This window comes from Petaurus breviceps, unplaced genomic scaffold (genome assembly GCF_028583685.1).
Source record: "Petaurus breviceps papuanus isolate PSGF00001 unplaced genomic scaffold, PetGlider_PUasm1.0 174, whole genome shotgun sequence".
NCBI lineage: Eukaryota > Metazoa > Chordata > Mammalia > Diprotodontia > Petauridae > Petaurus > Petaurus breviceps.
In genome coordinates, this window is record NW_027185761.1 from 64168002 (window position 1) to 64191102 (window position 23101).

At 50.0% G+C, this 23101-nt stretch overlaps 2 protein-coding genes across 3 annotated transcripts in view; both read right to left on the reverse strand.

The window, feature by feature from the left end:
- The window catches only part of LOC138158507 (solute carrier family 22 member 13-like), a 72590-nt gene extending 58736 nt beyond the window's left edge, over positions 1–13854 (reverse strand). Inside the window, exons 1-3 of the mRNA XM_069084574.1 lie at positions 13471–13854; positions 920–1023; positions 583–737 (exon numbers count right to left, since the gene is read on the reverse strand). Coding sequence (XP_068940675.1) covers positions 583–737; positions 920–1023; positions 13471–13854 — 643 coding nt within the window. The remainder of the gene's footprint in view (positions 1–582; positions 738–919; positions 1024–13470) is intronic.
- Positions 13855–15250: 1396 nt separating this feature from the next.
- Positions 15251–23101, reverse strand: part of OXSR1 (oxidative stress responsive kinase 1) — a 115440-nt gene continuing 107589 nt past the window's right edge. For both annotated transcript variants that reach the window (XM_069084337.1, XM_069084338.1), the window contains exons 16-18: positions 18869–18937; positions 18208–18272; positions 15251–17627 (exon numbers count right to left, since the gene is read on the reverse strand). In XM_069084337.1, coding sequence (XP_068940438.1) covers positions 17553–17627; positions 18208–18272; positions 18869–18937 — 209 coding nt within the window. In that variant the 3' untranslated portion in view covers positions 15251–17552. The remainder of the gene's footprint in view (positions 17628–18207; positions 18273–18868; positions 18938–23101) is intronic.

Genomic DNA, 23101 nt, shown 5'->3' on the forward strand with positions numbered 1-23101 from the left:
CCACCCATCCATCCATCCACCCACCCATCCATCCACCCACCAATCCATCCACCCACCCACCCATCCATCCATCCACCCACCCATCCATCCATCATCCATCTTACATGTCCATCACAATTATTTGCTTGTCGTCTACACTAATGGAATGCATGCTTCTTGAGGGCAGGGACTGTTCTTGCCTTTCCATGTATCCCTGGCCCACTGTGCCTGATACACAGTAATCCATGACTACTGATTGCCTGCTGCTAAATGGTTCTCAGAACAGTCTTGGGAGGAAGGCAGACTAGGTACTATTTTCCTCATTTTACAGAGAAGCACACTGAAGCTTCAGGACTGCTGTGATTCTCCCAGGGCCCCACAGCCAGAGCAGAGTTGGGACAAGAACAAGGGCTTCCTGAGCCCCAGTTCTGATCCTTGAATGTGTCAGGGAAATCAAGGATGTTTAGGGTATGACAGAAAGACAGCTGCAGCCTGGAGGGCTTCCTGGAGAGGGGCATGCTTCCCCACCTGCATTGCCAAGTAAAAGGCGAATGATGTCAGGCTGATCTCTCAGCCGGGCTGGGATCTGCCTAGGACACTCACTCAAGGTGACGCTGCTGAAGGTGTAGCCGGACACCGCTAAGGCCACGGCAAACCGGAAAGCCATGTAGAAGTAGAAGTCAGGGACAAAGGCCGTCCCGATGCCAAACACAGCATGGAACAGCAGTAAGATGAGTATGGTGGGCCTGCGGCCGATTCTGGGGGGACAAGGAAGGCAGGGCAGCTGCAGCTGGGAGCCTTGGGGAGCCTCTGGCCTGAGGCAGGAGATCGGCCCCCAGCCCAAGGGAGGGGTGCTGATCTCGGGCTTTCCCAGGGGAGGCAACGGCCAAGGAAGGCAGCAGGCAGCTTCCCTGCAGGTGAGAGGCCTGGTACTTCTTACCTGTCGCACAGAGGGCCAAAGATCATTGCCCCGAAGAGAAGGCCAGCCATGTACACAGACTGGGAGGTCTCCTTTTCGTTCTTCCGGTCACAGACCAGGTTAAACTGAAGGAAGAAAAAAAGATTTCTGTAGGTACCTGCCAGCCCGTGGGGTAGGCAGGTGAGGTAAGTAGCCTGCAGAGGTGGCTGATCTCTCCCTTTGTGCTGCCTTTCCCTCAGCCTCATAGTCACTCCTGGGGTGGAGGCCATTTGTGAAGGGTGGGAAGTGAATGAATGGGGAGGGGAAGGGAGCTCCTGGAGCTGCAGCTTGGTGAGCCACCTTGTTAAAATCAGTTGGCTCTTCTGTCTTTGTATCTTGTGTTGAAAGATCTTCCCATTCCCCTGTTCAGTGACGATTTCCCTTGTACTAAAGGATAGAAGAGAAAGTGTGTGTGCGTGTGTGTGCTCGTGTGTGTGTGTGTTTGGCAAAATTAACCTACATAACAGCAGAGTCTGACAGTGTTCGCAGTGCCCCCACTCTAAAAAAGGCAGAGGGTGAATGTTCTCATCTCTTGTACATCAAGCTTGGAGATTATAATCGTGACATTCAGTTCTGGTTTGTTTTATCATTCTTTCCATTTACATCATTTTAGTCATTGTTTCTATAGTTTTCTTGGCTCAGTGGAATTTATTTTGCAACAATTCATAGATTTAGAAGAGAAACAAGCATTTGTCAAATATCTACTGTGTTCCAGGCACTGCACTAAGTATTTAACAAACATTATTTCAGCTGATCTTCACAACCTTGAGAGGCAGGTGCTACTATTATCTTCATTTTACAACACAGGAAACTGAGGCACAGAAGTGAAGGGACTTGCCCAGGGTCACACAGATAGTAAGTGTCTGTAGCTAGATTCAAACTCAGCTCTGCCTGACTCCAGACCCAGTGCTCTATCCACTGCAAGCTGCCTTAGAGCTAGAATGGACCTGGATCATCTGGTCCCACCCCTTGATGTTACAGATGAAGGAGCTGAGTTCTGTTGAGCTTAGGTGAGTCATATGGATAGCAAGCGGCAGAGGAGAATTCAAAGTCATTTCCAGCACCCTTTCTGCTTACAACCCGAAGTTTTTCTGCATGGCTCTTATTCCTAGGCCCCTCCAGCCCCGGCTTCTCCCCTCTTTCTCTCTGAAGAATATTAGAGCTCAAAAGTCATTTGCTTCAACACTCATCCTGGCAGGGAATCCTTATCTAGCACTCCAAACAGTGATCATCTAGCCTTTTTTGGATTCCCAGGTTTTTTTTTTTTTGGAGCTGTCCAGCAATAGGGGAACTCACTACCATTTGACCTTTGGATAACGTTTCATCGTTCAATTCTATTCAATTCTACAGCACTTACTACTTGCCAGGCCCAGACAAAAATGGAATAATCCTTGTCTACAAGGAGCGTACAGTCTACTATGGAGAGAGATACAGCATATGCACCAGGTAAGTAAATATGCAGTAATTTGAGAAGAGAGAAATCATTAATAACCCGGGAAATGCAAAAAGGCTTCATGACAGAGATGCCTCTTGGGTATTGAAGCAGGATGATTTAGAGATGTAGAATGGATGAGGAAATACATTCTAGAAATGGGGCTATGTGAGCAAAGGTAAGGAAGTGATGAAATGGAAGGTCCAAAGTGGGAACCAACTAGATTATAGAGAATTCTAGAGAAACTCCCTCCCCGACTTGGAAGGTTTGGGGGCAGGAGAGTGGGGGCAACACCTGTCAGAACAGTGTGTTTAGGAAATTATTTTGGTAGAAAATGGATTGGAGAAGGGACAGACCAAGTTGAGAGACCTATCGGAAGGTCCTCATTTATCAGTCCAGACAAAAGCTGATGACAGCCTGAATCACTTAGACAGTAGAGAGAAGAGGCAAGACACAGGAGTGTTTGTGGAGATATAATCAACAGGATTTAATATGCAGACTAATTAATTGATTGATGGACAAGTGACTGGATATATTGGGAGAGGGAAAGGAGTTAGCTATGATTTCCAGAGTACAGGATCAAGGAACTGATAGAATGGTGGTGCCCTCAACAGAAACAGGAAGTCTTCACAAAGACAAGGGTGGTTTTTGGGGAGTAATGAGTTATGTTTAAAAAAAAAAACTGAGCTTGAGAAGCTAATATAATAGGACATCTAGGTGGAGAAGCCCAGCAGGCAGCTCCCAATACAGGATTGGTGTCCAGGAGGGAGATATGAACTAGATCTATCTGTAACCCTAGGCCCGAAGACTCTCCTTACTGGGGAAGATTGATAATTAAATGCTCCCAGCCTTTCTGAGGGGCAGAGTTGGTGAGAGTTGAAGAGACTAAGGATCCTGGCTTTCCTGCTTCCAGCTTCAAGGGAGAAGACATATGGTCACAGACTATCTTCAGGTCCCTGAAGGGGACTCTGGGGAGAGGCTGAAATGAGAGGAACTGGCTGCTGGACCATGCCCCTATTCCCAGCTTCCTACACTAGAGGCTGGGTGGTGGTGGAGTTTTCTCTTTGGTGAGATCTAGGACTCCCTTCCTTGGTTGAGCTGTGACTTCATTCCCAATGGGGGAGTACATTCACTCAGTATTGTCTGGGGGTATATTCTCCCATGCACACTTTCTCTGATTTCAGTTTTGCTGCCAACTTGAATAAATGAGTTTTTTTTTTTTTTTGCTATGTGTGTTTATTGTGGAGCTAGTATTTAGTGGGAAGGGAATCTAGCCTTGGGTATCTAGCTAGGGGACCTCCTTTCCCATTAAGAGATAGTGATCAGGAATGCAGGTTGAATCTAAAAATTATTTCCCCTAGACTAATAATATTTAAGGGTGCAGACAGATATAATTCAAGCTCAGTACCTTCTCTCTCTGAGGAGAACAGAGTGACCAGTTTCTGGCCCCAACTTCCCGGAAGGAATAAAAGTCTCTCTTGGAGAAGGGTCGGGGAGGAGACTCTAGAGATGTTCATTCTTGCCTCTCTATAAGCTATACATAGACAGACCCATGCGGACACACATAACCTACATGAGCAACACAAAACAGTACAGAGCTTTAGGCATCAATCACACTGGGTGTAAGTCATGGACATAACTGAATATAAGGGAGCTGATGAAATCACAGAGGGTGGAGAGAGAAAAGAAGAGATGAAGGACAAATGCAGACCCCTGGGGATACCTGTCTTTAAGGGTCATTAAGGCACACAGAAAAAGGAGACTGAGGAGTCATCAGAGATGCAGGAGGCTCACGGAATCCTAGAATTGTCGAGGGAAGGTTTCTGAGACATTTAATCCAAATCCCTCATTTTTACAGACGAGGAGACTGAGGGCCAAGGAAATGAACAGATTCACTTGGCACATGGGTACTTAGTGAATACTCGGTAATTAGGTGATTACTCAAGGTCACACAAGGAGTAAGATTGAGAGCACTGGAATTCAGGTCTTTTGACTTTAAATGCAGGTCTTTTCATGACTCTACTGCTCCAAAGGGGGCAATGTGAACGAAGCCAGGGAGGACAGAATTTCCAGAAGGGAGCAGGGAGTCAGAGGGTCAGAAGCTGCAGAGAGGTCTCTAGCCTAGTCCTCCATTGTTCTTCTACTTCCCACCCTTGAACTGGCCTAGCCCACCATTATCTGTAGTCCCCAGGACTTCCCACCCTTAATCACTCATTGACCTCATTAACTCCTCCTGAAGACCCTCCCCAAACTCCTCCACTAGACCGCCCCTAGATTCCTCCCACAACCTTCTGTATATAAGACCTTGTCTTGTCTTCATGTTTCTGAGAGCGCCATAGAATGGGGAGAGCACCATAGAATGGGGAGAGTGCCATAGAATGGGGAGAGCGCCATAGAATGGGGAGAGTGCCATAGAATGGGGAGAGAGCCATAGAATGGGGAGAGCGCCATAGAATGGGGAGAGGTCCATAGAATAGTGAGAGCGCCATAGAATAGTGAGAGCGCCATAGAATGGGGAGAGCGCCATAGAATGGGGAGAGCGCCATAGAGTGGGGAGAGCGCCATAGAATGACCTAGCACAGACTAACTCTGTGTCTATTGCAAGCAAACTTTTAATAAACTTTACTTTTCTTTGGCTGAGAGAAGACTTGAGTCGAATTCACTCTGTAGGGCGCAGCGTGTTGGTATTTTGGGGTCTCCAGAGCAACCCTAGCCCTCTTTATGGGTAACCTCTTCAACTTGCCCTACATCACACAACTAGTAAGTGTGTCAAGTGTGTATGAAGCTGGATTTGAACTCAGGTCCTCTTGACTCCAGGTCTGGTGCTCTATTCACTATGCCACCTAGCTGCCCCAAGAACTCAGATCTTTTTTTTTTTCTTTTAGGAGGGAGGAAGGCAGGGCAATTGGGGTTAAGTGACTTGCCCAATGTCACATGATCATATCTTCTTGAAAGGTCAGGTTAGGCCTGGCACTCTAACCACTATACCATCCAGTTGCCCACAGACCATAGGTCACCTTGTCCACCCCTAATTTTTTCATTTTCCAGATAAAGGAACTGAACCCCAGAAATGATAAGAGACCTGCCCAAGTAAGTAAAAGTAAGTAGTAAGCTAGCTGCCAAGGCAGAATTTGGACATAGATCTCCCAGTATCCAGTGTAGGGCTCTTTCCATGGTACTGGCTCCTGACATGAGCTAAACTGGTCCCCAGATAAGGCTGGAGACACTCAAGGTGAGGCTTTACAGCTCCAGGAGACCAAAGCTTTTAAGCTAGGAAAAAGCAATTGCAACAGTAGCAAAAGATCCCTTTGGAATTTGTGAGGACAAGTGAGCAGAAGCTAAGGAGAGGTGGGGTGGGGTGGTCCACTGGAAAGAAGAAGGAAAGAAAAAAACATTTATCGAGCACCTACTACATACACCCCAAGCACTTTACAAAGACTGTCTCATTGGAGCTTCATGACAACTCTGGGAAATAGGTGCTATTATTATTATCCCCATTTTAAAGTGGAGGAAACTAAGGCAGACAGTGATTCAATGACCTGCTCAGGTGTGAGTATCTGAAGCTAGATTCCAGCTTCCAGGGCCACTGTGGCACCCAGTTGCCTTGAATGGGGAAGCAGAGGACCGGGGTCCAATTCTGGGCTCTGTCACTTATGAGGAAGCTGGATTAGAGTCCCTTGAAAGTACCTTCAGGATCTACCAGGGTGGGGCACCTGTGGCCTCACCCTGCCAATCTCTCAATCACAACAATGTTCCAGGTACTGTCCTAGGTAGTGAGATCCAAAGATTAAAAAAAAGTCTTCACTGCAAGAAGTTTCTGTTCTATTGGGGGAAGGAGCACTGTCCTCGGAGACACTTGTATGACCTTAAGCAAGATCTCTGAATCAGTTTCCTGCTCTCCAAGTTGGGGCAGGGGGAGGAGAAAGGGATTTAAAAAAAGGGCCTCTCAGCTTCAGATCTATGATGTCACTGGATTCCTCTCCTTAGCATGCTGGAACAAAGATCACTACTCCATTGTGGCACCTTGGGGGTTGCTGGTCATACTCTTTAGTGGAAGATGTGAAGGAATACATATGATTTGGGCCATGAATGTGAAGGTATGAGAAATATTACGAAGTATTTATCTTGACTGTCTTTTGATAAAATTGATCTTTAAAAAAAAAGCTTTACAAATCACTTTAAAAGATCATTGGAGGGCTGGGTAATAAGGGTCAAATTTCAGAGTGTGTAAAACATGCCCTACCCAAGGCTAACTCACCTGGCAGCCTGGTGAGTGTGTCTCTGGGGTGGCAGCCTGGTGAGTGTGTCTTTGGGAATGTGCAATGGAGGGGTCCTTCTTGCCCACCCTCCCCACTTCAGTACACGAGTAGTTTTCTTCTTGGCTTACCATCTGGTGACAGAAAGCCTTGTAAGCTGGCTGAGAAGCCAGAATGGGTGCCTACAGCCGGTCTGAAAGGACCAGCTCTTTACTTCCTTCCCAAGCAAGTACTGTCTTGTTCTTTTCCCTGGCAGCAGTGAGGCTTGAACTGCTGTGACTTACTGAACAGGGAAGTTCTGCCTCTGCTGGGCCACCATTTGTCCATGACTTCGTAGATCCTCTGTTTTTCCTGTTTCTGTGCTAGGTGAATGGGTATCTATCAATGAGAGTGCTCTGGTAGCCAGAGGCACATGGACACCCATCAAAGTCATTCGAGGCCCATCGACAATTGAAGTTTCAGACATGGTGGCTACAGCATCCAGGTCCAAGAAAGACCCACCTGTATGACCCATCCAAGCAAGGAAGCCAAGTTGTCCAGAAGTGGGCTGGGTGGTGAATTCATAAAGGGAGAAATGGACTCCCAGGGTTACCTCCTTCCAATAGCTGTGTTCTGCAGCAACAACCACTTTGAGTCTACTCTCCCCAGGGACTGGATGGGCGTGTGCAGGAGTGAGTGAGTTTATAGATTTGGAGAGGATGTCATTCTGCTTTGGTCCTTCTATACCTTCTCAGTATGGTTCTTTTTGTAAATGCTATTTTATGTTAATTGGTTAATTGATATTGTGGAGATGTTAACTGTTTAAGTGAAACTTCAGAGCCAACTGATAGGGGCTCATATATAGGATTAGGAAACACTCCCGATCCCAGAATTTCACGGTTACTCCTAGAATGCTGAAAACAGAAACAGTAGGTGCTCTGCGACTCCATGAGCCAAGATAGACTTGCACTAATATTATACTATTTTTTTATTCTGGACTTAAGATGCTAGAATCAGAAGAAGGGTTCACATTCTATTATCTTTGGAGCCTACTATGTGTGTGACCTTGGGCAAGTCACTTAACCTTCTTGGACCCTGGTTTCTCCATCTTCAAAATGAAGGTGCCGGACGAGACAGTCTCTGAAGCTCCTTCCAACCCTCAATAGATCTTATTCATTAATTCATTTTTAACTCAATTTCCAAGCAGCTTTTCTGGTACACAACTTTGCTCAGCTCAAGAAAGAAGGATCATTTAGATATCCTTGGGATCTATGGCCTCTGGCTTAACTCTCTAGGTCAGCCTACTCTCGGGTCTAGAACTCTGAAAGAACCTCTGCCTGATTTCTCCTCCTGCTGGCCTAAGCTGAGCTCTTCAGGCACTCCTTTGGTCTTAGAATAAGCCCATCCTTTCTGTTGGGCTCCCTTGACCACTTGACCCACTTCAGATGGATCATTAACCTCCCCCTCCTTCTCCTTATAGCTCCTGGTTCTGGGCACTCACTGGCCTCTTCTCCATTTCTGATGGATGCCGCCAATCTTTTCTTCCCCAGGATCTCACTATGAGGTTCTTTCCTTTGATCTCTTATGGTCTCCTGCCAGACTCTCTAGGCCATGTGGTCACCTGTTCACCCATCAGTACACATGGGCCCCATCACTGACAGGGAGCATGGCAGCCAAGAAGTCACCTAGCTCCAATGGTTTTGCTACAAAGTCACTGGAAGTGGATCAAAGTCACAGAGAGTTCATGGAAAACCTAGGTTGGAGAAATTAACCAACAAGATCAATGGGATGCTCTGGTCCTAGTCAATCCTTAGCTAGAAACCCTATTCAGTAATCCCCTTGACCACACCAAGAAATTGCTATACCTTGTTTGCTCACTATGGTGGTGGTAGTGGTGGTGGTGATGGTGATGGTGATGGTGGTGGTGGTGTCAATGATGGCGGTGGCGGTGGTGGTGGTGGTGGCAGCAGCGGCAGAATGCACACAGAACAACCCAACCTGGGGGGGAGGGATTGGCAGGCAGACCCTAAATCTGGAGGAACTGGGAAAGGAGCCAGATTGAGGATGGGCTGGTCAACAGTGTTGAATGCTGCAGTCAGGATTGTTGAGCAAAGACCTTTAGGCTTGTCAATCAAGAGAGGACTGGTAACTTTTCGGAGAAGAGTTTCAATTGAGTGAGCTCTGACTCTAGATTTCTGAGAAGCAAATTTGAATGAGGAAAAGATGGCAATGAATGTAAACAACTTTTTCGATGAGTTTAGCTGAGAAATGGGGAGGAAAAGATAAAGGATAATATAGTTTGAGGGGATAGTGGGGTCATATGAAAGTTTCTGAGGTTGAGAGGAACATAATTAGAGGCAACAGGGAACAAGTGATAAAACAGTAGAGACTGAAGATTAAAGATGATGGACAGCTGGTGGGACAAGCTGGCAAGACTGTGTGGGTACCAATGGGTGCCCACTTATTGGGCATGTTACAATGAAGATCTCTTTCATGGGCTACATGGTCACTGGGTTCCCTCACAGCTCTCAGATTCTGTGGGTAGGAAGATATAGGGACAGGGAAGACATAGAGCATGTCTGGGAAATGAACTCATGCTCACGTGGCTGAAGAAGAGGAAAGGGTTAAACATCTTCAATCTCTCTTACTCAACACATCCCAGAGAGCAGGAGGCAACTGCTAATGAGGAAAACCAAGCTGGATACCCATGCTGTTCCCTCCTTTCCTCTACATATTCTGGCCCTGAAGGCTTTGCCCAAGTCCCACCTCCTCCATGAAGTCTTCCAAGGCTGCTGTGTGGTAAAGAAACAGCAAAGCAGACGACTTGGGCTCAATGGTCCTGGCTCAGTGGCCAACTAGCTCTGTGACCATGGTCAATCCAATTAAAATTTGGGTATGTATTATTCACAAGATACTTTTCTTTTCCAGATCTCAGTTTCCCCATCTGTAAAAGGAGAGCATCGAGGGAGATGATCAAGCCCACAGGTCTTGTTTCCCATGACTCTCCCATCTCTCTCTAGGGCACTGATGTCAATCTCCCACTCTAGCCTTCGGTCATACATCACTTCCCAGTGGCATCATTTGATTATTCTTTGCGTGTGTCTTGCTTTTCCCATGAGCTATGGCAACCTGGACACCAAAGCCCGGATAAATGAATCAACAGGTGTTATCAATCTAGAGGCTGGGGAGACGAAAATGAACGGTCCCTGATGTTTGGGAGCTGGCATTCTCTTGAGGGAGACAATGGGGACACACAAGTATATAAAATGTGTGTAAAACAAACAAGCCAATAATGGGAACGGGGGGAGCCTCATGTAGGTGGTGATGTTTGAGCTGAGACCAGGGAGTGCAAGAGGCAGAGGTGAAGGAGGAGGGAGAGGGGAGTACTCAAGAGGCACTGGGGGTGGGGCAAGGGTACACTAGCAGCCATTTAGAGCACCTTCATTAGAACTAGCCACATCTTAAGACACATCTACATGGGCTCCCTAAGTGTCACACTTACAACCAACAAGATGTCACCAACACTCTATGGTCACCATAGTGGCACTCCCCAATGGGCGTTAGTGCTGAGGTACTCTCCTTCGCCATTTCCCTCCCCAAGTGCAAGCTCCCTGAGGGCAGGGCCTCTGCTAGCTCTGCCTGATATATGTATCCAGCAATTTATCCTGTGTATATGCATCATTTCACCTTTTGCCTTTCTTTGTGTCTCTAGTGCCTGGCACACAGTAGGTACTTTAAATACTTGTTGACTGACACTGACCAAGGGTGGTCATGAAGTGAAAAAATCCCCAAAGGTCAGCAGTCTTCCTGGCTTTGTGGACTAGCTAGAGAGTTGCCTGCAGATTCTCCCTTGAGCTCTGACAGTTCTGATCTGTAGACAGATCAGGATCCTCACTCCAGAGCCAAGAAATCCCCCTGAAATCATACCCTGTTCTCTCCTCTCTCACTCCGGTCCCTGATGAAGAGGTGACTCTTGTCAAGGTCAAGCCCTCGACTTGTGCCCCTGCTCCCACCCTCCCCAGTCCACCAATGATGATTTCTCCCTCTCATTTCAGAGGAGAAAACAGACTCAGGAAGGTTGATCTGCCCACACAGACACTAAGTGGCAGAAATGGAATTTACTCTTTTATTCTCCAGCTTCTCTGACCATTCTTTCTGGATCGTCACCCAAGGCTCATCCCCAGGCATGTGTCTGTCCTTGATTCTTCTTCTTTCTGTGCCTTGATATGTATACCACTCCATCAGCTCTGGTGAGCTCAACTGTTATCTCTGCACAGTATTGCCTAGCTTTATGTATCTGTCCTGTCTCTAGCCTGGCAGACTATGCTCCCGGCACTTCCCACGGTCCAGCCCAGGTGCCTCCATTCTCCCTCCAGGGTCCCCTCCTTTTCTGCTGTGTTTGCTCTTGGTGAAGCAGGGAGAGGAGAGTTCTGGGATGGTGTAATCACTCAGCAGGTACTTAAAAGATGTTTATTGACTCGATGGAACCTCATTTATGTGAGAAATCCTTCTTAGTTTCCCCCCAATCTTCTCTGGCTTCTCCATCAGCTAAGTCTGGATCTGGCCTTATTTTCTCTATTTGAGCAGAATCCTGGTTCCCCTTCCTTGCCTGGGCTTAGTCAGGCAAGTGCAAGATAAGCTTTACATTCCCAGGTCTCCAGAGCAGCTGCCCCTGATGCACCTGCCCTCCTCCTGCAAGTGCATCCTGGATGCTTCTGGCCATATTTAAGTAAGTGGAAAAGCTAGGTCTTCTGGGACCATGGCTGGGGGGGGGGAGGGGGAGGTACGGAGACAGACAGATTTGTATTAAATCAGGGGAAAAAAGAACTTCTACTAATCATTTGTCTCCCCAACTGACTCTGGAGGCCAGGATCCTCACTCCAGCGCTGGCAGGGGTCTCAGAGACTGTCTAGTCTAACCCCCTCGTTTTCCAGATTAAGAAACAGGCCCAGGGAAATGAAATGACTGGTCCAAGGTCACACATGTGACCAGTGGCAGGGCTGGAATTTGAATCTAGGTCCTCTGGCACACCCCGAGGTGGCCTCGGAGGGCTTTCTAGCTCCAATAGTACAGGATGGTTCCTTGGTATTCAGGAATTAAGAACTAAAAATGAGGTTCAACTGGGACCTTGGGCCAGGTCTCCTCTACCACATGAACATTCTCCTCTAATCAGAGTGGAAAAGACTGTGCTAAGTGCTTATACTTTACAAGTATTATCTCATTTGGTAGGCAAATGCTGTTATTATCCCCACAGTTCCCCAGTAAAGGAAAGTGAGACAAATAGGGATTAATTGACTTGCCCAGGGTCACACTGCTGCTGAGTGTCTGAGTTCAGATTTGAACTCAGGCCTTCCTGACTCCAGGTACAAGTGCTCGACCCTTGGAGCCGCCTAGTTGCCCCAGTACACAAGCAGAAAGACCACAGTCAAGCGAAGGGAGAATCACAGGGGCGAGAAGATGAATGGGGTTGAGTTGGGAGGGCAAGGCAGGTACAGCCAGACAGAAGATGGGAACTGATTCTAGAAGCTTCTGAATGCCTGGCTGACTCCTCAGGGCTGGGGAGAGAAGGCATCCTTGGGGCTTGCTATTTCCGGCCCCTCTAAGACTGTATTTGGGACTCAGAGGGCTGAACCCATGGTGGTATGGGAGCCATCCCATCCTGGGAAGCCTCTGGGTTACAGGAGGTGGGTGTCTGGTCAAGCATTCATGACAAGTCAATGACAGATCTTCCCAGTAAGTCACAGCACCTTGACGGCCCTGCTCTCCTCTGTAAGGGACTTATTCTTCAGGTCCTTCGAGCTCTGCCTCTCAGATCTGAGGGTTATCTGTTTGGAGTCCCACAAGGATGCAACCAGTTTAAGGCTCCCTTATTGGGTTGACTTGTGGCCCTGACCATCAGAATTCAAGACAACTCAAACGGTAAACCCTTGTGTGCCTAATGTCATGCTACAGTGTGCTGGAGGAAAGAGGAAAAGGTGGCCCCTTCTCCCTCAGAGACACAGGACACACACTGAAGGTTCAAGACAGACAGAAAACGCTAACGTTACCCAGACCCGTGAACCTCGGTGACTGCTCTGCCTCCCTGAGCCCCAGAAGCCCTTCACTGGGCTGCACTGCTGGAATGAGCAAAGGGAACCAAGCACAGCAGCAAAGAGGAGTCGGGGGCCTGGGAGGGACTGGGGCGTGCTTGTGAAGAGGCGTCATCTCTGCCCAGGGCTCCGGCCGCTGAAGCCATGATCCCGGGGCTCTGCTCCTGCACGTGGCCAAGCGCTCACTGGGATCTAAGGGTGGCCCCGCAAAGTCACAGGAGAAAGGAGGCTTCTGCCTCCGGCCTGGGGTAAAGCGCAAGGGAAGATGGCTGGTTGGAAAAGCAGGCCAGAAGGGTGGCTGAAACAGAGAAGCCAGGCTGGAAGGAGAGGGACAGGCTGCACTGGAGCTAAGGCTAATCAAGGAACTTGGGGAAGAGCCCAGGCTAAGACAGCTCTTTCGTAGGTGGAAGGAGATCCTGGGGCTGCACCCCCAGATGGCCTGGGCCCAAACCCAAGATCTAGGTGTTCAGAGCCACAGCAGGTCCCTCCCCCTAACAAAGGGCCCAAGGTGCAGGGGTCAGTGATTTAGGCCAGACCGCCGACCCAAACTACCCCAGGGGAAGGAAGTCTTTCTACTTCTGCTATATGGGCTCCAAGAATCACAGAATTTAGAGTGCTTAAGTGACCAATCCCTCCCTTCCCCCCATTTTATAGAAGAAAAAAGTGAAACCCAGAGAAGATGCTTTGCCCAAAGGCAACAGTCAGTAAACAGCAGGACCAGAACTCAAGCCCAGGGAGGCAGACAGAGAGACAGAGGGAGATAGCAAGAGACCCCACCTCATTCTCTAGGGAGAGTGGCTTCCTTTCCGGGTACTCCCAGCCCTCCTGGCAAGGCTCTGTGTCATTGAGGCCATACAAGTGGATGTCTTCAAGGCTCCAGCCTTCTGGGGGTGGTGCATACACGAGGCAGGACTCAAAGTCGCCATCCTCAGTCCTAGGCACACTGAGATTCAGCTTCTCCTCAGCAGTCAGGTTTGGCCCATAGTTCTGGACCCAGCTAGCAGGGATGCAGTGGTGGGTCTCGTCCAAAATCATGAAGACCTGGGCAAACATGTAGTAGGCTGACAAGAAGCTGGGGATGGCCATAAGGATGATGACCCGGATCTGAAAGGGCCCAAAGCCCCCGATCTGGCTCAGGACTTGGGAAAAGTCAGCTGCCATCGTCAGCTCAGCTCTGCTCCACTAGACTCTCTGGGGCCCAGCCCACGAACGCCTGGTCATATTGGCAACAGTGGCTGTCTTTAATGTTTAATCTGGCCTGGGTTAAGCCTTATCAGCACCCACTTATAAAACTGGCGGCCTCAATGGGTCGGCCAGGGATGCTGGCAGAGGTTAGAGCCAAGGGGGTCAAGCTAGTGCAGGGGAGGGAAGAGATGCCTGGGCACAATGAGGCCCAAACGGGAAAGGAGGGGAGGTAAGAAAGACAAAGCAAGCCCCAAATGCAGTGACCACAGTCCTGGCAACAATACCCTCCTGCTGGGATGAATGCTGGGGGGTGCCTCAGTGAAGAAGCCATCAGGAGGATTTGTTCCCTAAAAGCACCAAGTGGCTTTTGGAGAGACTAGAAGGAAGTCTGGTCGAGCAGATAAAGGACTCCCAATCTGATTGTTGCCTAAGGTCTTCAAGAGTCCCCTGCTGTCACTTCAGACTATGCCCTTCACCTCACCAGGAAGTGCCCCCATCCACGGCCTCATTCACTGCAATACAAGCTGCAGTATTTATAATCCATGTTCAGTCTTTCAGAGCTCTCAGCTCTAATTCCCATGTCTGGTGTTCCTGGATGCTGAGAGTTCTCTAACCCTTCATCATGTCTGGAGCACAGGGGCCTCCCTGGGCCAAAGTCACATTTAATAGAAACACAGGATGTCAGTCGTGGAAGGAGGCTCGGAGATGCATCCTAAAAACACACTGGTAGCAGGAAGGGGCCTTGAAGGACATTAAAGTTGAGGAGTGTAAGGCCAAGGGATCTCCACCGTGTTGGCTGCCACTGAGCCATCCAACACCTTCCCCAAGAGAAGGAAGCCGATGCCAGGGAGGCCAAAGGGGCAGCGCTCGAACCTCCTCACTTCTGTACAAAGTATTAGCTTATAGTACTTTGCTTCCTCAGGCCCATGACCCTCCAGCTTTCCTGACTGTCCTATGGGTACTGGCACTGGGGATACTGGATTGAGAGTAAGAAGGAACCTCAGAGGTGGGGTCCAGCCCCAACTCTTTGCAAATGAGAAAATTGAGGCCCAGGTCGGTGCAGTTCCCTGGTCAAAGCCACCCAGGTACCAAAGGGCAGACAGGATCTGAACGTGGTTCCTCTGATTCGGGGCAAAGTGAGAGAGAATTGTGGCTCTAACCCAAGCCTGACAGTGACTCTGGACAGAAGAAGCCACTCCCTCACCGTTGTCCCATCTTGCTCCCGAGCTGTCCCTGGGGGGGACCACAGGCTAGACCCTTCAGCCCAGCCTGAGAGCCTGCTCCCCACCATGAGCCGCTGAGTGACCCACAGACCTGTGGCCTGGTCCCCTCCCCACCTGCCTCTGCTACAAGAAAGAGCTCAGGCCACAGCCACAGACAATTTGTTCTTTATTGATTAAAAATGAGGGGAACGTGCAGGAAAATACAAAGTCAAAAAAAAAAAAGGGGGAGGGAACAGCTAAATATTTTACATCTTTTGTTGTTGACCGTACACCCGTGCAGAGGAGCCTCTGTGTCTTCCTCCTACAGCACTATTCTAGTTGCCCGAGTGGTGACCGAGTACACTGAGGCAGCTTGAGGTTGGCTTCAGAAATTAACAACCACAAATCTCACACCAAGCCCTCAGCCTCGGCAGACAAACCCCACCTTCTGTGATTAGCCTTGGCACTTGGCCTGGGGGGCCTCACAGAAGCCAAGGCCCTCATGCCAGCTCCCTCGGGGATGGCACCCACAAAGGAGGGCTCTGCCCAGCCCACTGTTCACTTTCCACCCTAGAGAGTCTCAGCACCGCCACACAAACAAATCAGCAGAGGCATGAGTGCATGCCCAAAGAAAAAGAAGAATAATACTGTCCTGGGGCTTGCTAGCTGTCACCCTAGATCCCAGTGGGACAAAAATCATTTTTTTTAAAGACAAAAATAGCCCACTTCCTACCTTCTCAACTCACTACATGGAATTTCTGCACCAGTGTGAAGCTCCTGGGGACATAGGGAGCAGGCGCCAGCTGGCCCCCTGCCTTCCCCAAGCATACTCCTGAACAGAAAGCTAACTAGAGAGAGCCTCATCACTCAGCTGGCTTTACAAGGAAGGAGGTTACTATGGGACTGGTGGAAGCCAAACCACATGCCTGGACGAAAGAACCTCCTCCTCTGCCCTCCCCCACATCTCAAACTCATCCAGATCCCCCCACCCCACCCCTTGTGAGTCCCACCCTTTCACTGCTTCTCCTGGGCTCTCCAACTCTCGAGATCTGTCCCTTCCCCACCCCCACCCCACCCCCCAACTTGGCAAAGGCTGAAAGGGAGCAAAGGAACTCCAAGGCTCACAGGAACGTGCTGGAAGAAATCATTCGAGTTGGGAAACCTTCCGAGAGGCCAAAGATTGCTTCCACTTGGTAGTTAGAAGGCTCAGTAATCTAAACGCCACGATGGTCTCTGGTCACCTGCGGGTAGCAGCCCACCCTCCTTCTCCGTGTTGGGAAAAGGTGAGGCCAGGCCAGTGATCGCAGGGAAAACTTCCCCACAGCCAATAGCAGGATATGAAGGCCAGTTGTGAAATTGTAAAAAAACTCCCAAATCCATAGATTCCTCCCATATTGTATTACAAGTGTCTCAGTTATATTATTTCTGTAGAGATCCAAATCCACACTGTCTTCTCCTAAACCCTCACTGTCCTGGGCACAGCTCAAAGCAGGCTGAGTTTGGAGGTGTCTGGGTGCAGGAGAGGGGGTTGGAGCCAGCTGGGCTGACCGGTCAGCCAATCGTGACTCTCCATTATTGCTGTGAAAGCCTCAGCCTTCTTCCACACAGACCCTTTCCCTCACCAGTGAGAGGGTCAATCTCATGGGAGGAAAGATGCTGGGATCAAGGGGAACTTTCTTTTAATTTAAGTGGTAAAAATCACCACTTTCCCAATGATTTAAGTAATGATTTGCTTGTAGTCACGCTGGGGAAAAGGACTCTGGGCACTGGGTGAGAGGTCCTCTCCACTCTGCCCAACCTGACCCTGGGCAGGAGACCCAGGGCAAGGCAAGCAGCCCTCCAGGAAGGGTCCTCAGGAAGCAAATGCTGGGCGGGTGCAGCAGACAAGCCTCAGGAAAATTCTCAAGAACGTGATCAATAAGTGGGAATATTTCAGGCCAATGACTTTAGAAACTGTGCTTATTATGTCCTTATATTGGTTGCTAGGAGTTACACTGGGACCAAAGGAAATAATACGCAATTAAATCCTCTGGCGTCCAGCTGACCAATCTTTCATGGCTATAGTGCGGTAACAAGAAGTCTCAGCCCCCACATCTGGTGTGGATGTGCCCGATGACAAGGATACCAGTGGTGCCCACACCAGCGGGGCACCCCCTGGTGCTGGAAGAAACAGTGCCTCGCGCCCTGTGGCATTGGTCAAGTAAGGCAATAATGGAGCGACAGGCCCATGGGCCGTGGGCATCCAGGCCGAGTGTCTGAGACAAAGGGAGCAGCGCGGCTTGTGCAATCATCAGCTGACAAACGGAGCATGTCATGGCGACTTTGGTGAGCTGAGGCCAGACAGTGGGGATCCCACTGGGGCGGGGGAAGGGCAGACCTGGGTTCTTTGGCAGTCGTGGATTTTAGGCCAACAGAGCAATAGAAATATGATGAGTGGGTTCTCTGTGGGGAAGCTTCCTCTGCGACCGTGGCTTAGCTGATGCTGAGTTGTGCAAATCCTATAAGTTTGCCATCATCAGGAATATCTGAGCCTTCGACACCAGATGCCTGAGGACCAAGAAGAGAAGAGTCTGGATGTTAGAGGGCACCAACCATCACTGGACTCTAAGCAGCAATGGGAACTAACCTAGGGACTGGAGAGAAGCATGGCTACGTCATGGGCTGCTGAGGGAGTGGAAGGGAATCGAATGTACCTGTCTCTTCCAAGAGAGATGGGGGCAGAGCACAAGGAAGGAACTGATGGGCAACAGAAGGTTCTGAGGAGACCAAGGCAAGTACCTGGGCTTTGCAGAATCACTAAGTCCTCCCCCTGAGAGGTTTGGAGACGGGGTCTCTGGGGAGGAGAAGCCCTGTCCTTTGAGGGCAGCCCCACTAGGGTGGGTGGCTACAGGACTATAGGGATTATGCGTATAAAGTAAGACAATTTTACACAGAGGGAAGGAGGGAGGGAGGGAGGGAGGGAGAGAGGGAGGAGGGAGAAGAAGGAGGAAGGAGGGAAGAGGGAGCGAAGAGGGAGGGAGGAGGGAAAGGGGGAGGAGGGAGGAGGAAGGAGGGAAGAGGGAGATGGGAGGGAAGAGGGAGGAGGGAGGGAAGGAGGAGGGAGGAAGGCAGGAAGAGGCAGGAATACCAGTTTGAAAGTGACAGAGCGATTTGACTGCGGTTCTTCCACAATTTTCTGCAAGTTAGCTGCCACTGTAATCACACAAAAGAAAAGTTAGGCCAGGCAGCTCCACGCTGGACACAAGCAGCACCAGATGCAGTCACACAGCCAAAGATCACTTTCCCCAACCCCCTCTCAGAGCAGTGCATGCTGGGTCACATGGAGGAGGCCTCTGGAGTGTGGTCCAAGCAGGGGACAAGGAGCGTCTGGTGCAGAACAAGGCCGCCCAAGGCACCCCCCGCTCCCACATTCTCTCTCTCCCGTTTCCTAGATCACTTCTCTGTTGGCTCTGACCCACTTGCAGAATTGTAAGTGATGGCATCCGGGCTTCAGGTCCGGTCTCCTCTACCATGGACCAGATGTTTCCAAACTCCTTTCTTTCGGTGACTTTGCTAGCATTTGGCTGGGCCTTGAGGGCTGTATTCATTTAATAGTACAGATGGCTTAGCATGAACAGCCAGCCCTAACAGCATCTGTGTGCGACTCTGCCCAAGCACTCAGTGAAGGCTGTGCTCCTTTCTAGGCCAGCTGTCTACTTCCTCCCAGACACATACTCACACACGCACACACACACACACACATGCACACTCGCACCTGCACACACATGAGCAGAGCAGGACGAAGTTACCTATGACTAGGTCTCTGCCATCCACGAGGCCAGCAGAGATGAGTTCCTGTGACACGCCATCAGCTGTATCTGTGAAGACAGGAAAAGGACATGATGCCCTGCTGAGTGCCCGAGCACAGGCTCTGGGGCAGAGCAGCCCTGTACTAGCCTGGGCAGAAGCTGCTCCGCCCAGGGAACTTGTTCCTAGCGAGAGCCTAGAGGACTCCTGCAAGCATCCCGCGGGCTCTCCAGAGGGAAAACAAGGTCTAGGCCATTAAAAAGTGGCCAACTCCAGATCACTAGCGGAGCAGCGTAGGGGCAGCTGTGCTCCTTGGGAGTCTGGCCTAGAAGCCCACCAAGACCCCCTCCTCCTCCCAACAGGGCTTCCACGTCGGTCACTGGGAGTCTGGGCCCAGCTTTGCTGCCTATCAGGCCCCATCTGGCCCTGCTCTCTGGGCCTCTTCCTCCAGGCAGCACAAGCTAAAGCAACGTTTGAGTCTCTGAAAAGAAGAAAGTTTTTTCTATTTTGAAGCGAGACCAACACTGCATCCAAAGTCAGAGGAATTGTATTCTTTTTCAAATTCAGTTACAATGCTGTTCTTTGACCTTGGGCCAGCACCCCCCTTGCTGGGCCAAAGGATGAGTGGGTGGGGCTGACTGATCTTGGGCACCCTCCTCCTTATAACTAAGTTTCCTGGGGCTGTGCGACCTTGGGGAGGGGGGGGTGGGCAATGAATCCTCGGCTCCAGCCTGAGGATGAGAAACCGAAGAAGAAAAAGAAGCCCCGGAAATAACAGAAACCCCAGAGGGGCTGGCTGGCCCCAGACAATGTGAGGAGTTCTTCAAAGGGAAGAGAGAAGGAAAGAAATGGGAACAAGCTGGTTCAGGGGGTAGAGAGTGGAAGGACCTGACAGCACGCTGGAGCGACGCCACAGGGAAGTAGAGACAAGGCATTTAGATACTTCTGCCCAGGGCCTGGTCCAGCACTGCAGGGCTGTTCCCTCTTAAATGTCAAACAGTCCTTCCAGAGGATTACAGGTAAGGAATCTGCCAAGAACAGAGGGAGCTGAGACCTCTAGCTCTTCTTCAGGAGAGGTTGCATCCGGGAAATTACCCAGACTTCACTCCCTGCCCTTGAGGAGCTTATGTTCTTCTGGAACAGAACCAAAGCACCAGTTGGTGCCCAAGGGAGGGACTCGAGGGAGCTGACCAGGAAACAGCAACAGGAAAGACCTAGCAAGGCCCTTGTTCTAGGTCCAGTAGGGCCAGTGCATCACCAATCTGGCTCAGAAATGGAATTCGGGAGGGATAGGAAGCCACCAGGATCTGAGCATCTGTGGTGGGGTGGCTCCTCTGGAGCCAGACCTCCGCTGAGGCACACAAGGGAGCCGGGGATTCTGCACCAGTGGGGGAAGGGGGGGAGGGGTGTGTGTGTGTGTGTGTGTGTGTGTGCGCGCGCGCACGCATGCATGTGTCAGAACAGGGTGAAGGAGGGAACCCTCACAACTTCTTTGGATAATCAGCTCCACTGTTGCCTCTCAGACTCACTTCCAGGAGCATTTCTCAAAGCCCTCCTGTGTGCCAGGCACTGCCCAGGGCACCAAGACAATGGCAGCCAGGCCTCGACGAGCTGATGCTCTACATGGAGGACCTAAAATGTGCCAACTCTTCACAAACACAAGGTACTTCGAAGGATGGGGGGCAAGTCCAGATGCCGAACAGTATTCGATAGGGAATGAACGTCGCCAAGGTCAGCGTGTCGAATAAGGAGAGGGAAGGGAGGCTGGTCCAGAAAGATGGGTGGGTCCAGGTGGTGGCAGGCTTCCACGCCAAGCAGAGAGCACAGACTGGGGCCCAGAGGTAACAGGGACTGGGCCGTGCTTGCTCCAGGCTGACTCAGTAGGGTCATCATATAAACAGGGGAGCTGTGTGGGAGGGTGCACTGGGGGGTTGTGAGAACAGAGGGAAGTGGACAGTGCTGAGATGTTCAAAGGTACCTGGACAATGCCTAGATGTGGGGGCGTGAGGGAAAGCCAAGAAGTGAGGATGTCAGCTTGTGAGTTCCTGGAGAGGTGGCCCCTCCTCCAGGGCAAGGGGAATGAGGAACAGGAACGGGTTTTCTTTTGGGGGGGGGTGTCAAGGTAACAACTTCACCTTGAATTTACTGAGGTTGAGATGTCTATGGGGTAGCAAGGTGGGAAGATCCAACAGGCTGCTGATGTGGAATTATAGCTCAGGAGACAGATAAGGGAATGTGGGCACTGCCTGGATAGAGGTGAGACCTGAATCCATGGGTGCTGATGAGTCACCACAGGAGAGGGCCCAGAAAAAAGCCAAAGGACACAGGTTTCCGGGGATAGGATGGGGACTGTAGTAGCAAAGGAGCCTGAGAAAGACTGGCCAGACAGTATGGAGGAGAACCAGGGGAGCAGGGAAATCCAGGGAAGACACACAGTCCAGGAAGGGGAAGTGGTCAATATCAGAATCCACCGAGAAGGGAAGGAAGAGAAAAGGCCAGTAAGAGATCAGTCCTTGGTGACTCTGGAGAGACTAGTTTTAGCTGAGTATCAGGACTAAAAGGCCCAAAAGCACCTGAGCAATGAGTGAAGAATGACAGAAGTGAAGGAGAATGAAGCCCGCAGAACCCGCCCCCCTTTCCCCCCCCAGACGGCAGGCCACACTCTGCTCCTCCAAGAGCCAAAAAGCTGCTCCATTCCAGTTTGTTTTCTCTTTTCAAAGCAAATGCTCTTGGAACTGTCAAATTTAAGACAAAGAATGTTTATCAGAGCCAGGAAACAGCAGATAAGTGAGGAGACTCTCAGGCTGCATCAAGCCACAGAACAGGCTGAACTCCCTCTTCAAGTGCATAAAGCAGCAGATGGTAAAGTGAAGTCAACAAGCTTTGATTAAATATCTATCAAGTGTCAGCCCCTGGTGGTGGGCCCATGTGATTGCTGGTGATCTTTGAAACATCCCGCAGAAGGAGATGGTCAGACAAGTGAGTTTAACTGCTAACACGAGGGAAGCCGAGGCCACCTCAGCTCTGGGAATGGGGGGACCTCCTCAGGAATATAAGCCATCAAACAAGGTGAGAGAACTGGCAGCCCAAGTACACTGAAATTTCAGCCAAGTTCTGGAGCAAGTCTCCCACAAACTTGTAGGGAAGCAGGGGAGAGCAGCCGTGCCTGAGAGGACAATCGGCTGGATCTGGAGAACCGGCCCCAGGACCAGATCCCAGAGAGTGAAAGGGAGAGGCCCTGCCGCTTCCATGTCTCTTTCCCCTCAGTTACTTCAAAGAATGTTTTATTGATGCATTTTTGTTTTCACTCAATCACACCTCAAGAACCTGCCTCCCGTCTCCACGGATCTTTCTTTACCAGAGACATCTGTTTAGCAAAACCATCTTATAAAAAGACTGTGATGAGCAAGGCATGTGACACTTGTGGGGCACCATCATTAACAGAGAGGAAGAAAAGAACTGTCTTTTAACATCCGCCATCTAGAAAAAAGCAGATCCTGTCTTTCTACTTCACCTGTACTCTGCTGCCCCCAAGCGCCTTGGCGCAGTCACCAGCTGTCCTCCCGCCTGCTCTGGACCCGTTTTCACATTTCTTTGAATTCCCCATATCTGTCATTTCTTACAGATGCTAATATTCCATCGCCTTCCTATGCCACAATTCAATCACACCAGTATATAATTACTTTATTTCCAGCTTTTTGCTTCCATAAGAAGAATCACTATGAATATCTCTGTACATATGGAGCTTTTCATTCTCTCCCTAATATTCTGGGATGACAAAGTCCCAGGGTCTGAACAGTTCGGTAACTTGCTCCAAAGTGTCCTCCAGAATGGCTGGCCCATCCACGGCGCCATCACAAGTCTCTCTCGTCCACCCAGCTTCTACCCCTCATACAACATCGACCATTTCCACTGCTTATCATCTTTGCCGTTCATGAGTCTGAAGAGGCCACTCTCCCAGAGCTGCTTTAATTTACATTTCCCTTGTGATCTGGAGTGATTGTCCTATGGCTATTGATACTGGAGGGCATCTAGAAAAGGGGAGGCAGGATGGTGAGAAGCTGAGACCCACTTTCATCTCAAAGACCAGTTAAAGGAAGCAGGGATGTTTCAACCAAAGTGAAGACATGGGGGGAGGGAAGGACGATTGCTGCCTTCAAGGATATGGACAAGGGACCACACTTGCTCTGCTTGGTCACAGAAGGCAGCCCTGGGAGTGTGATAGTAATGGCAAT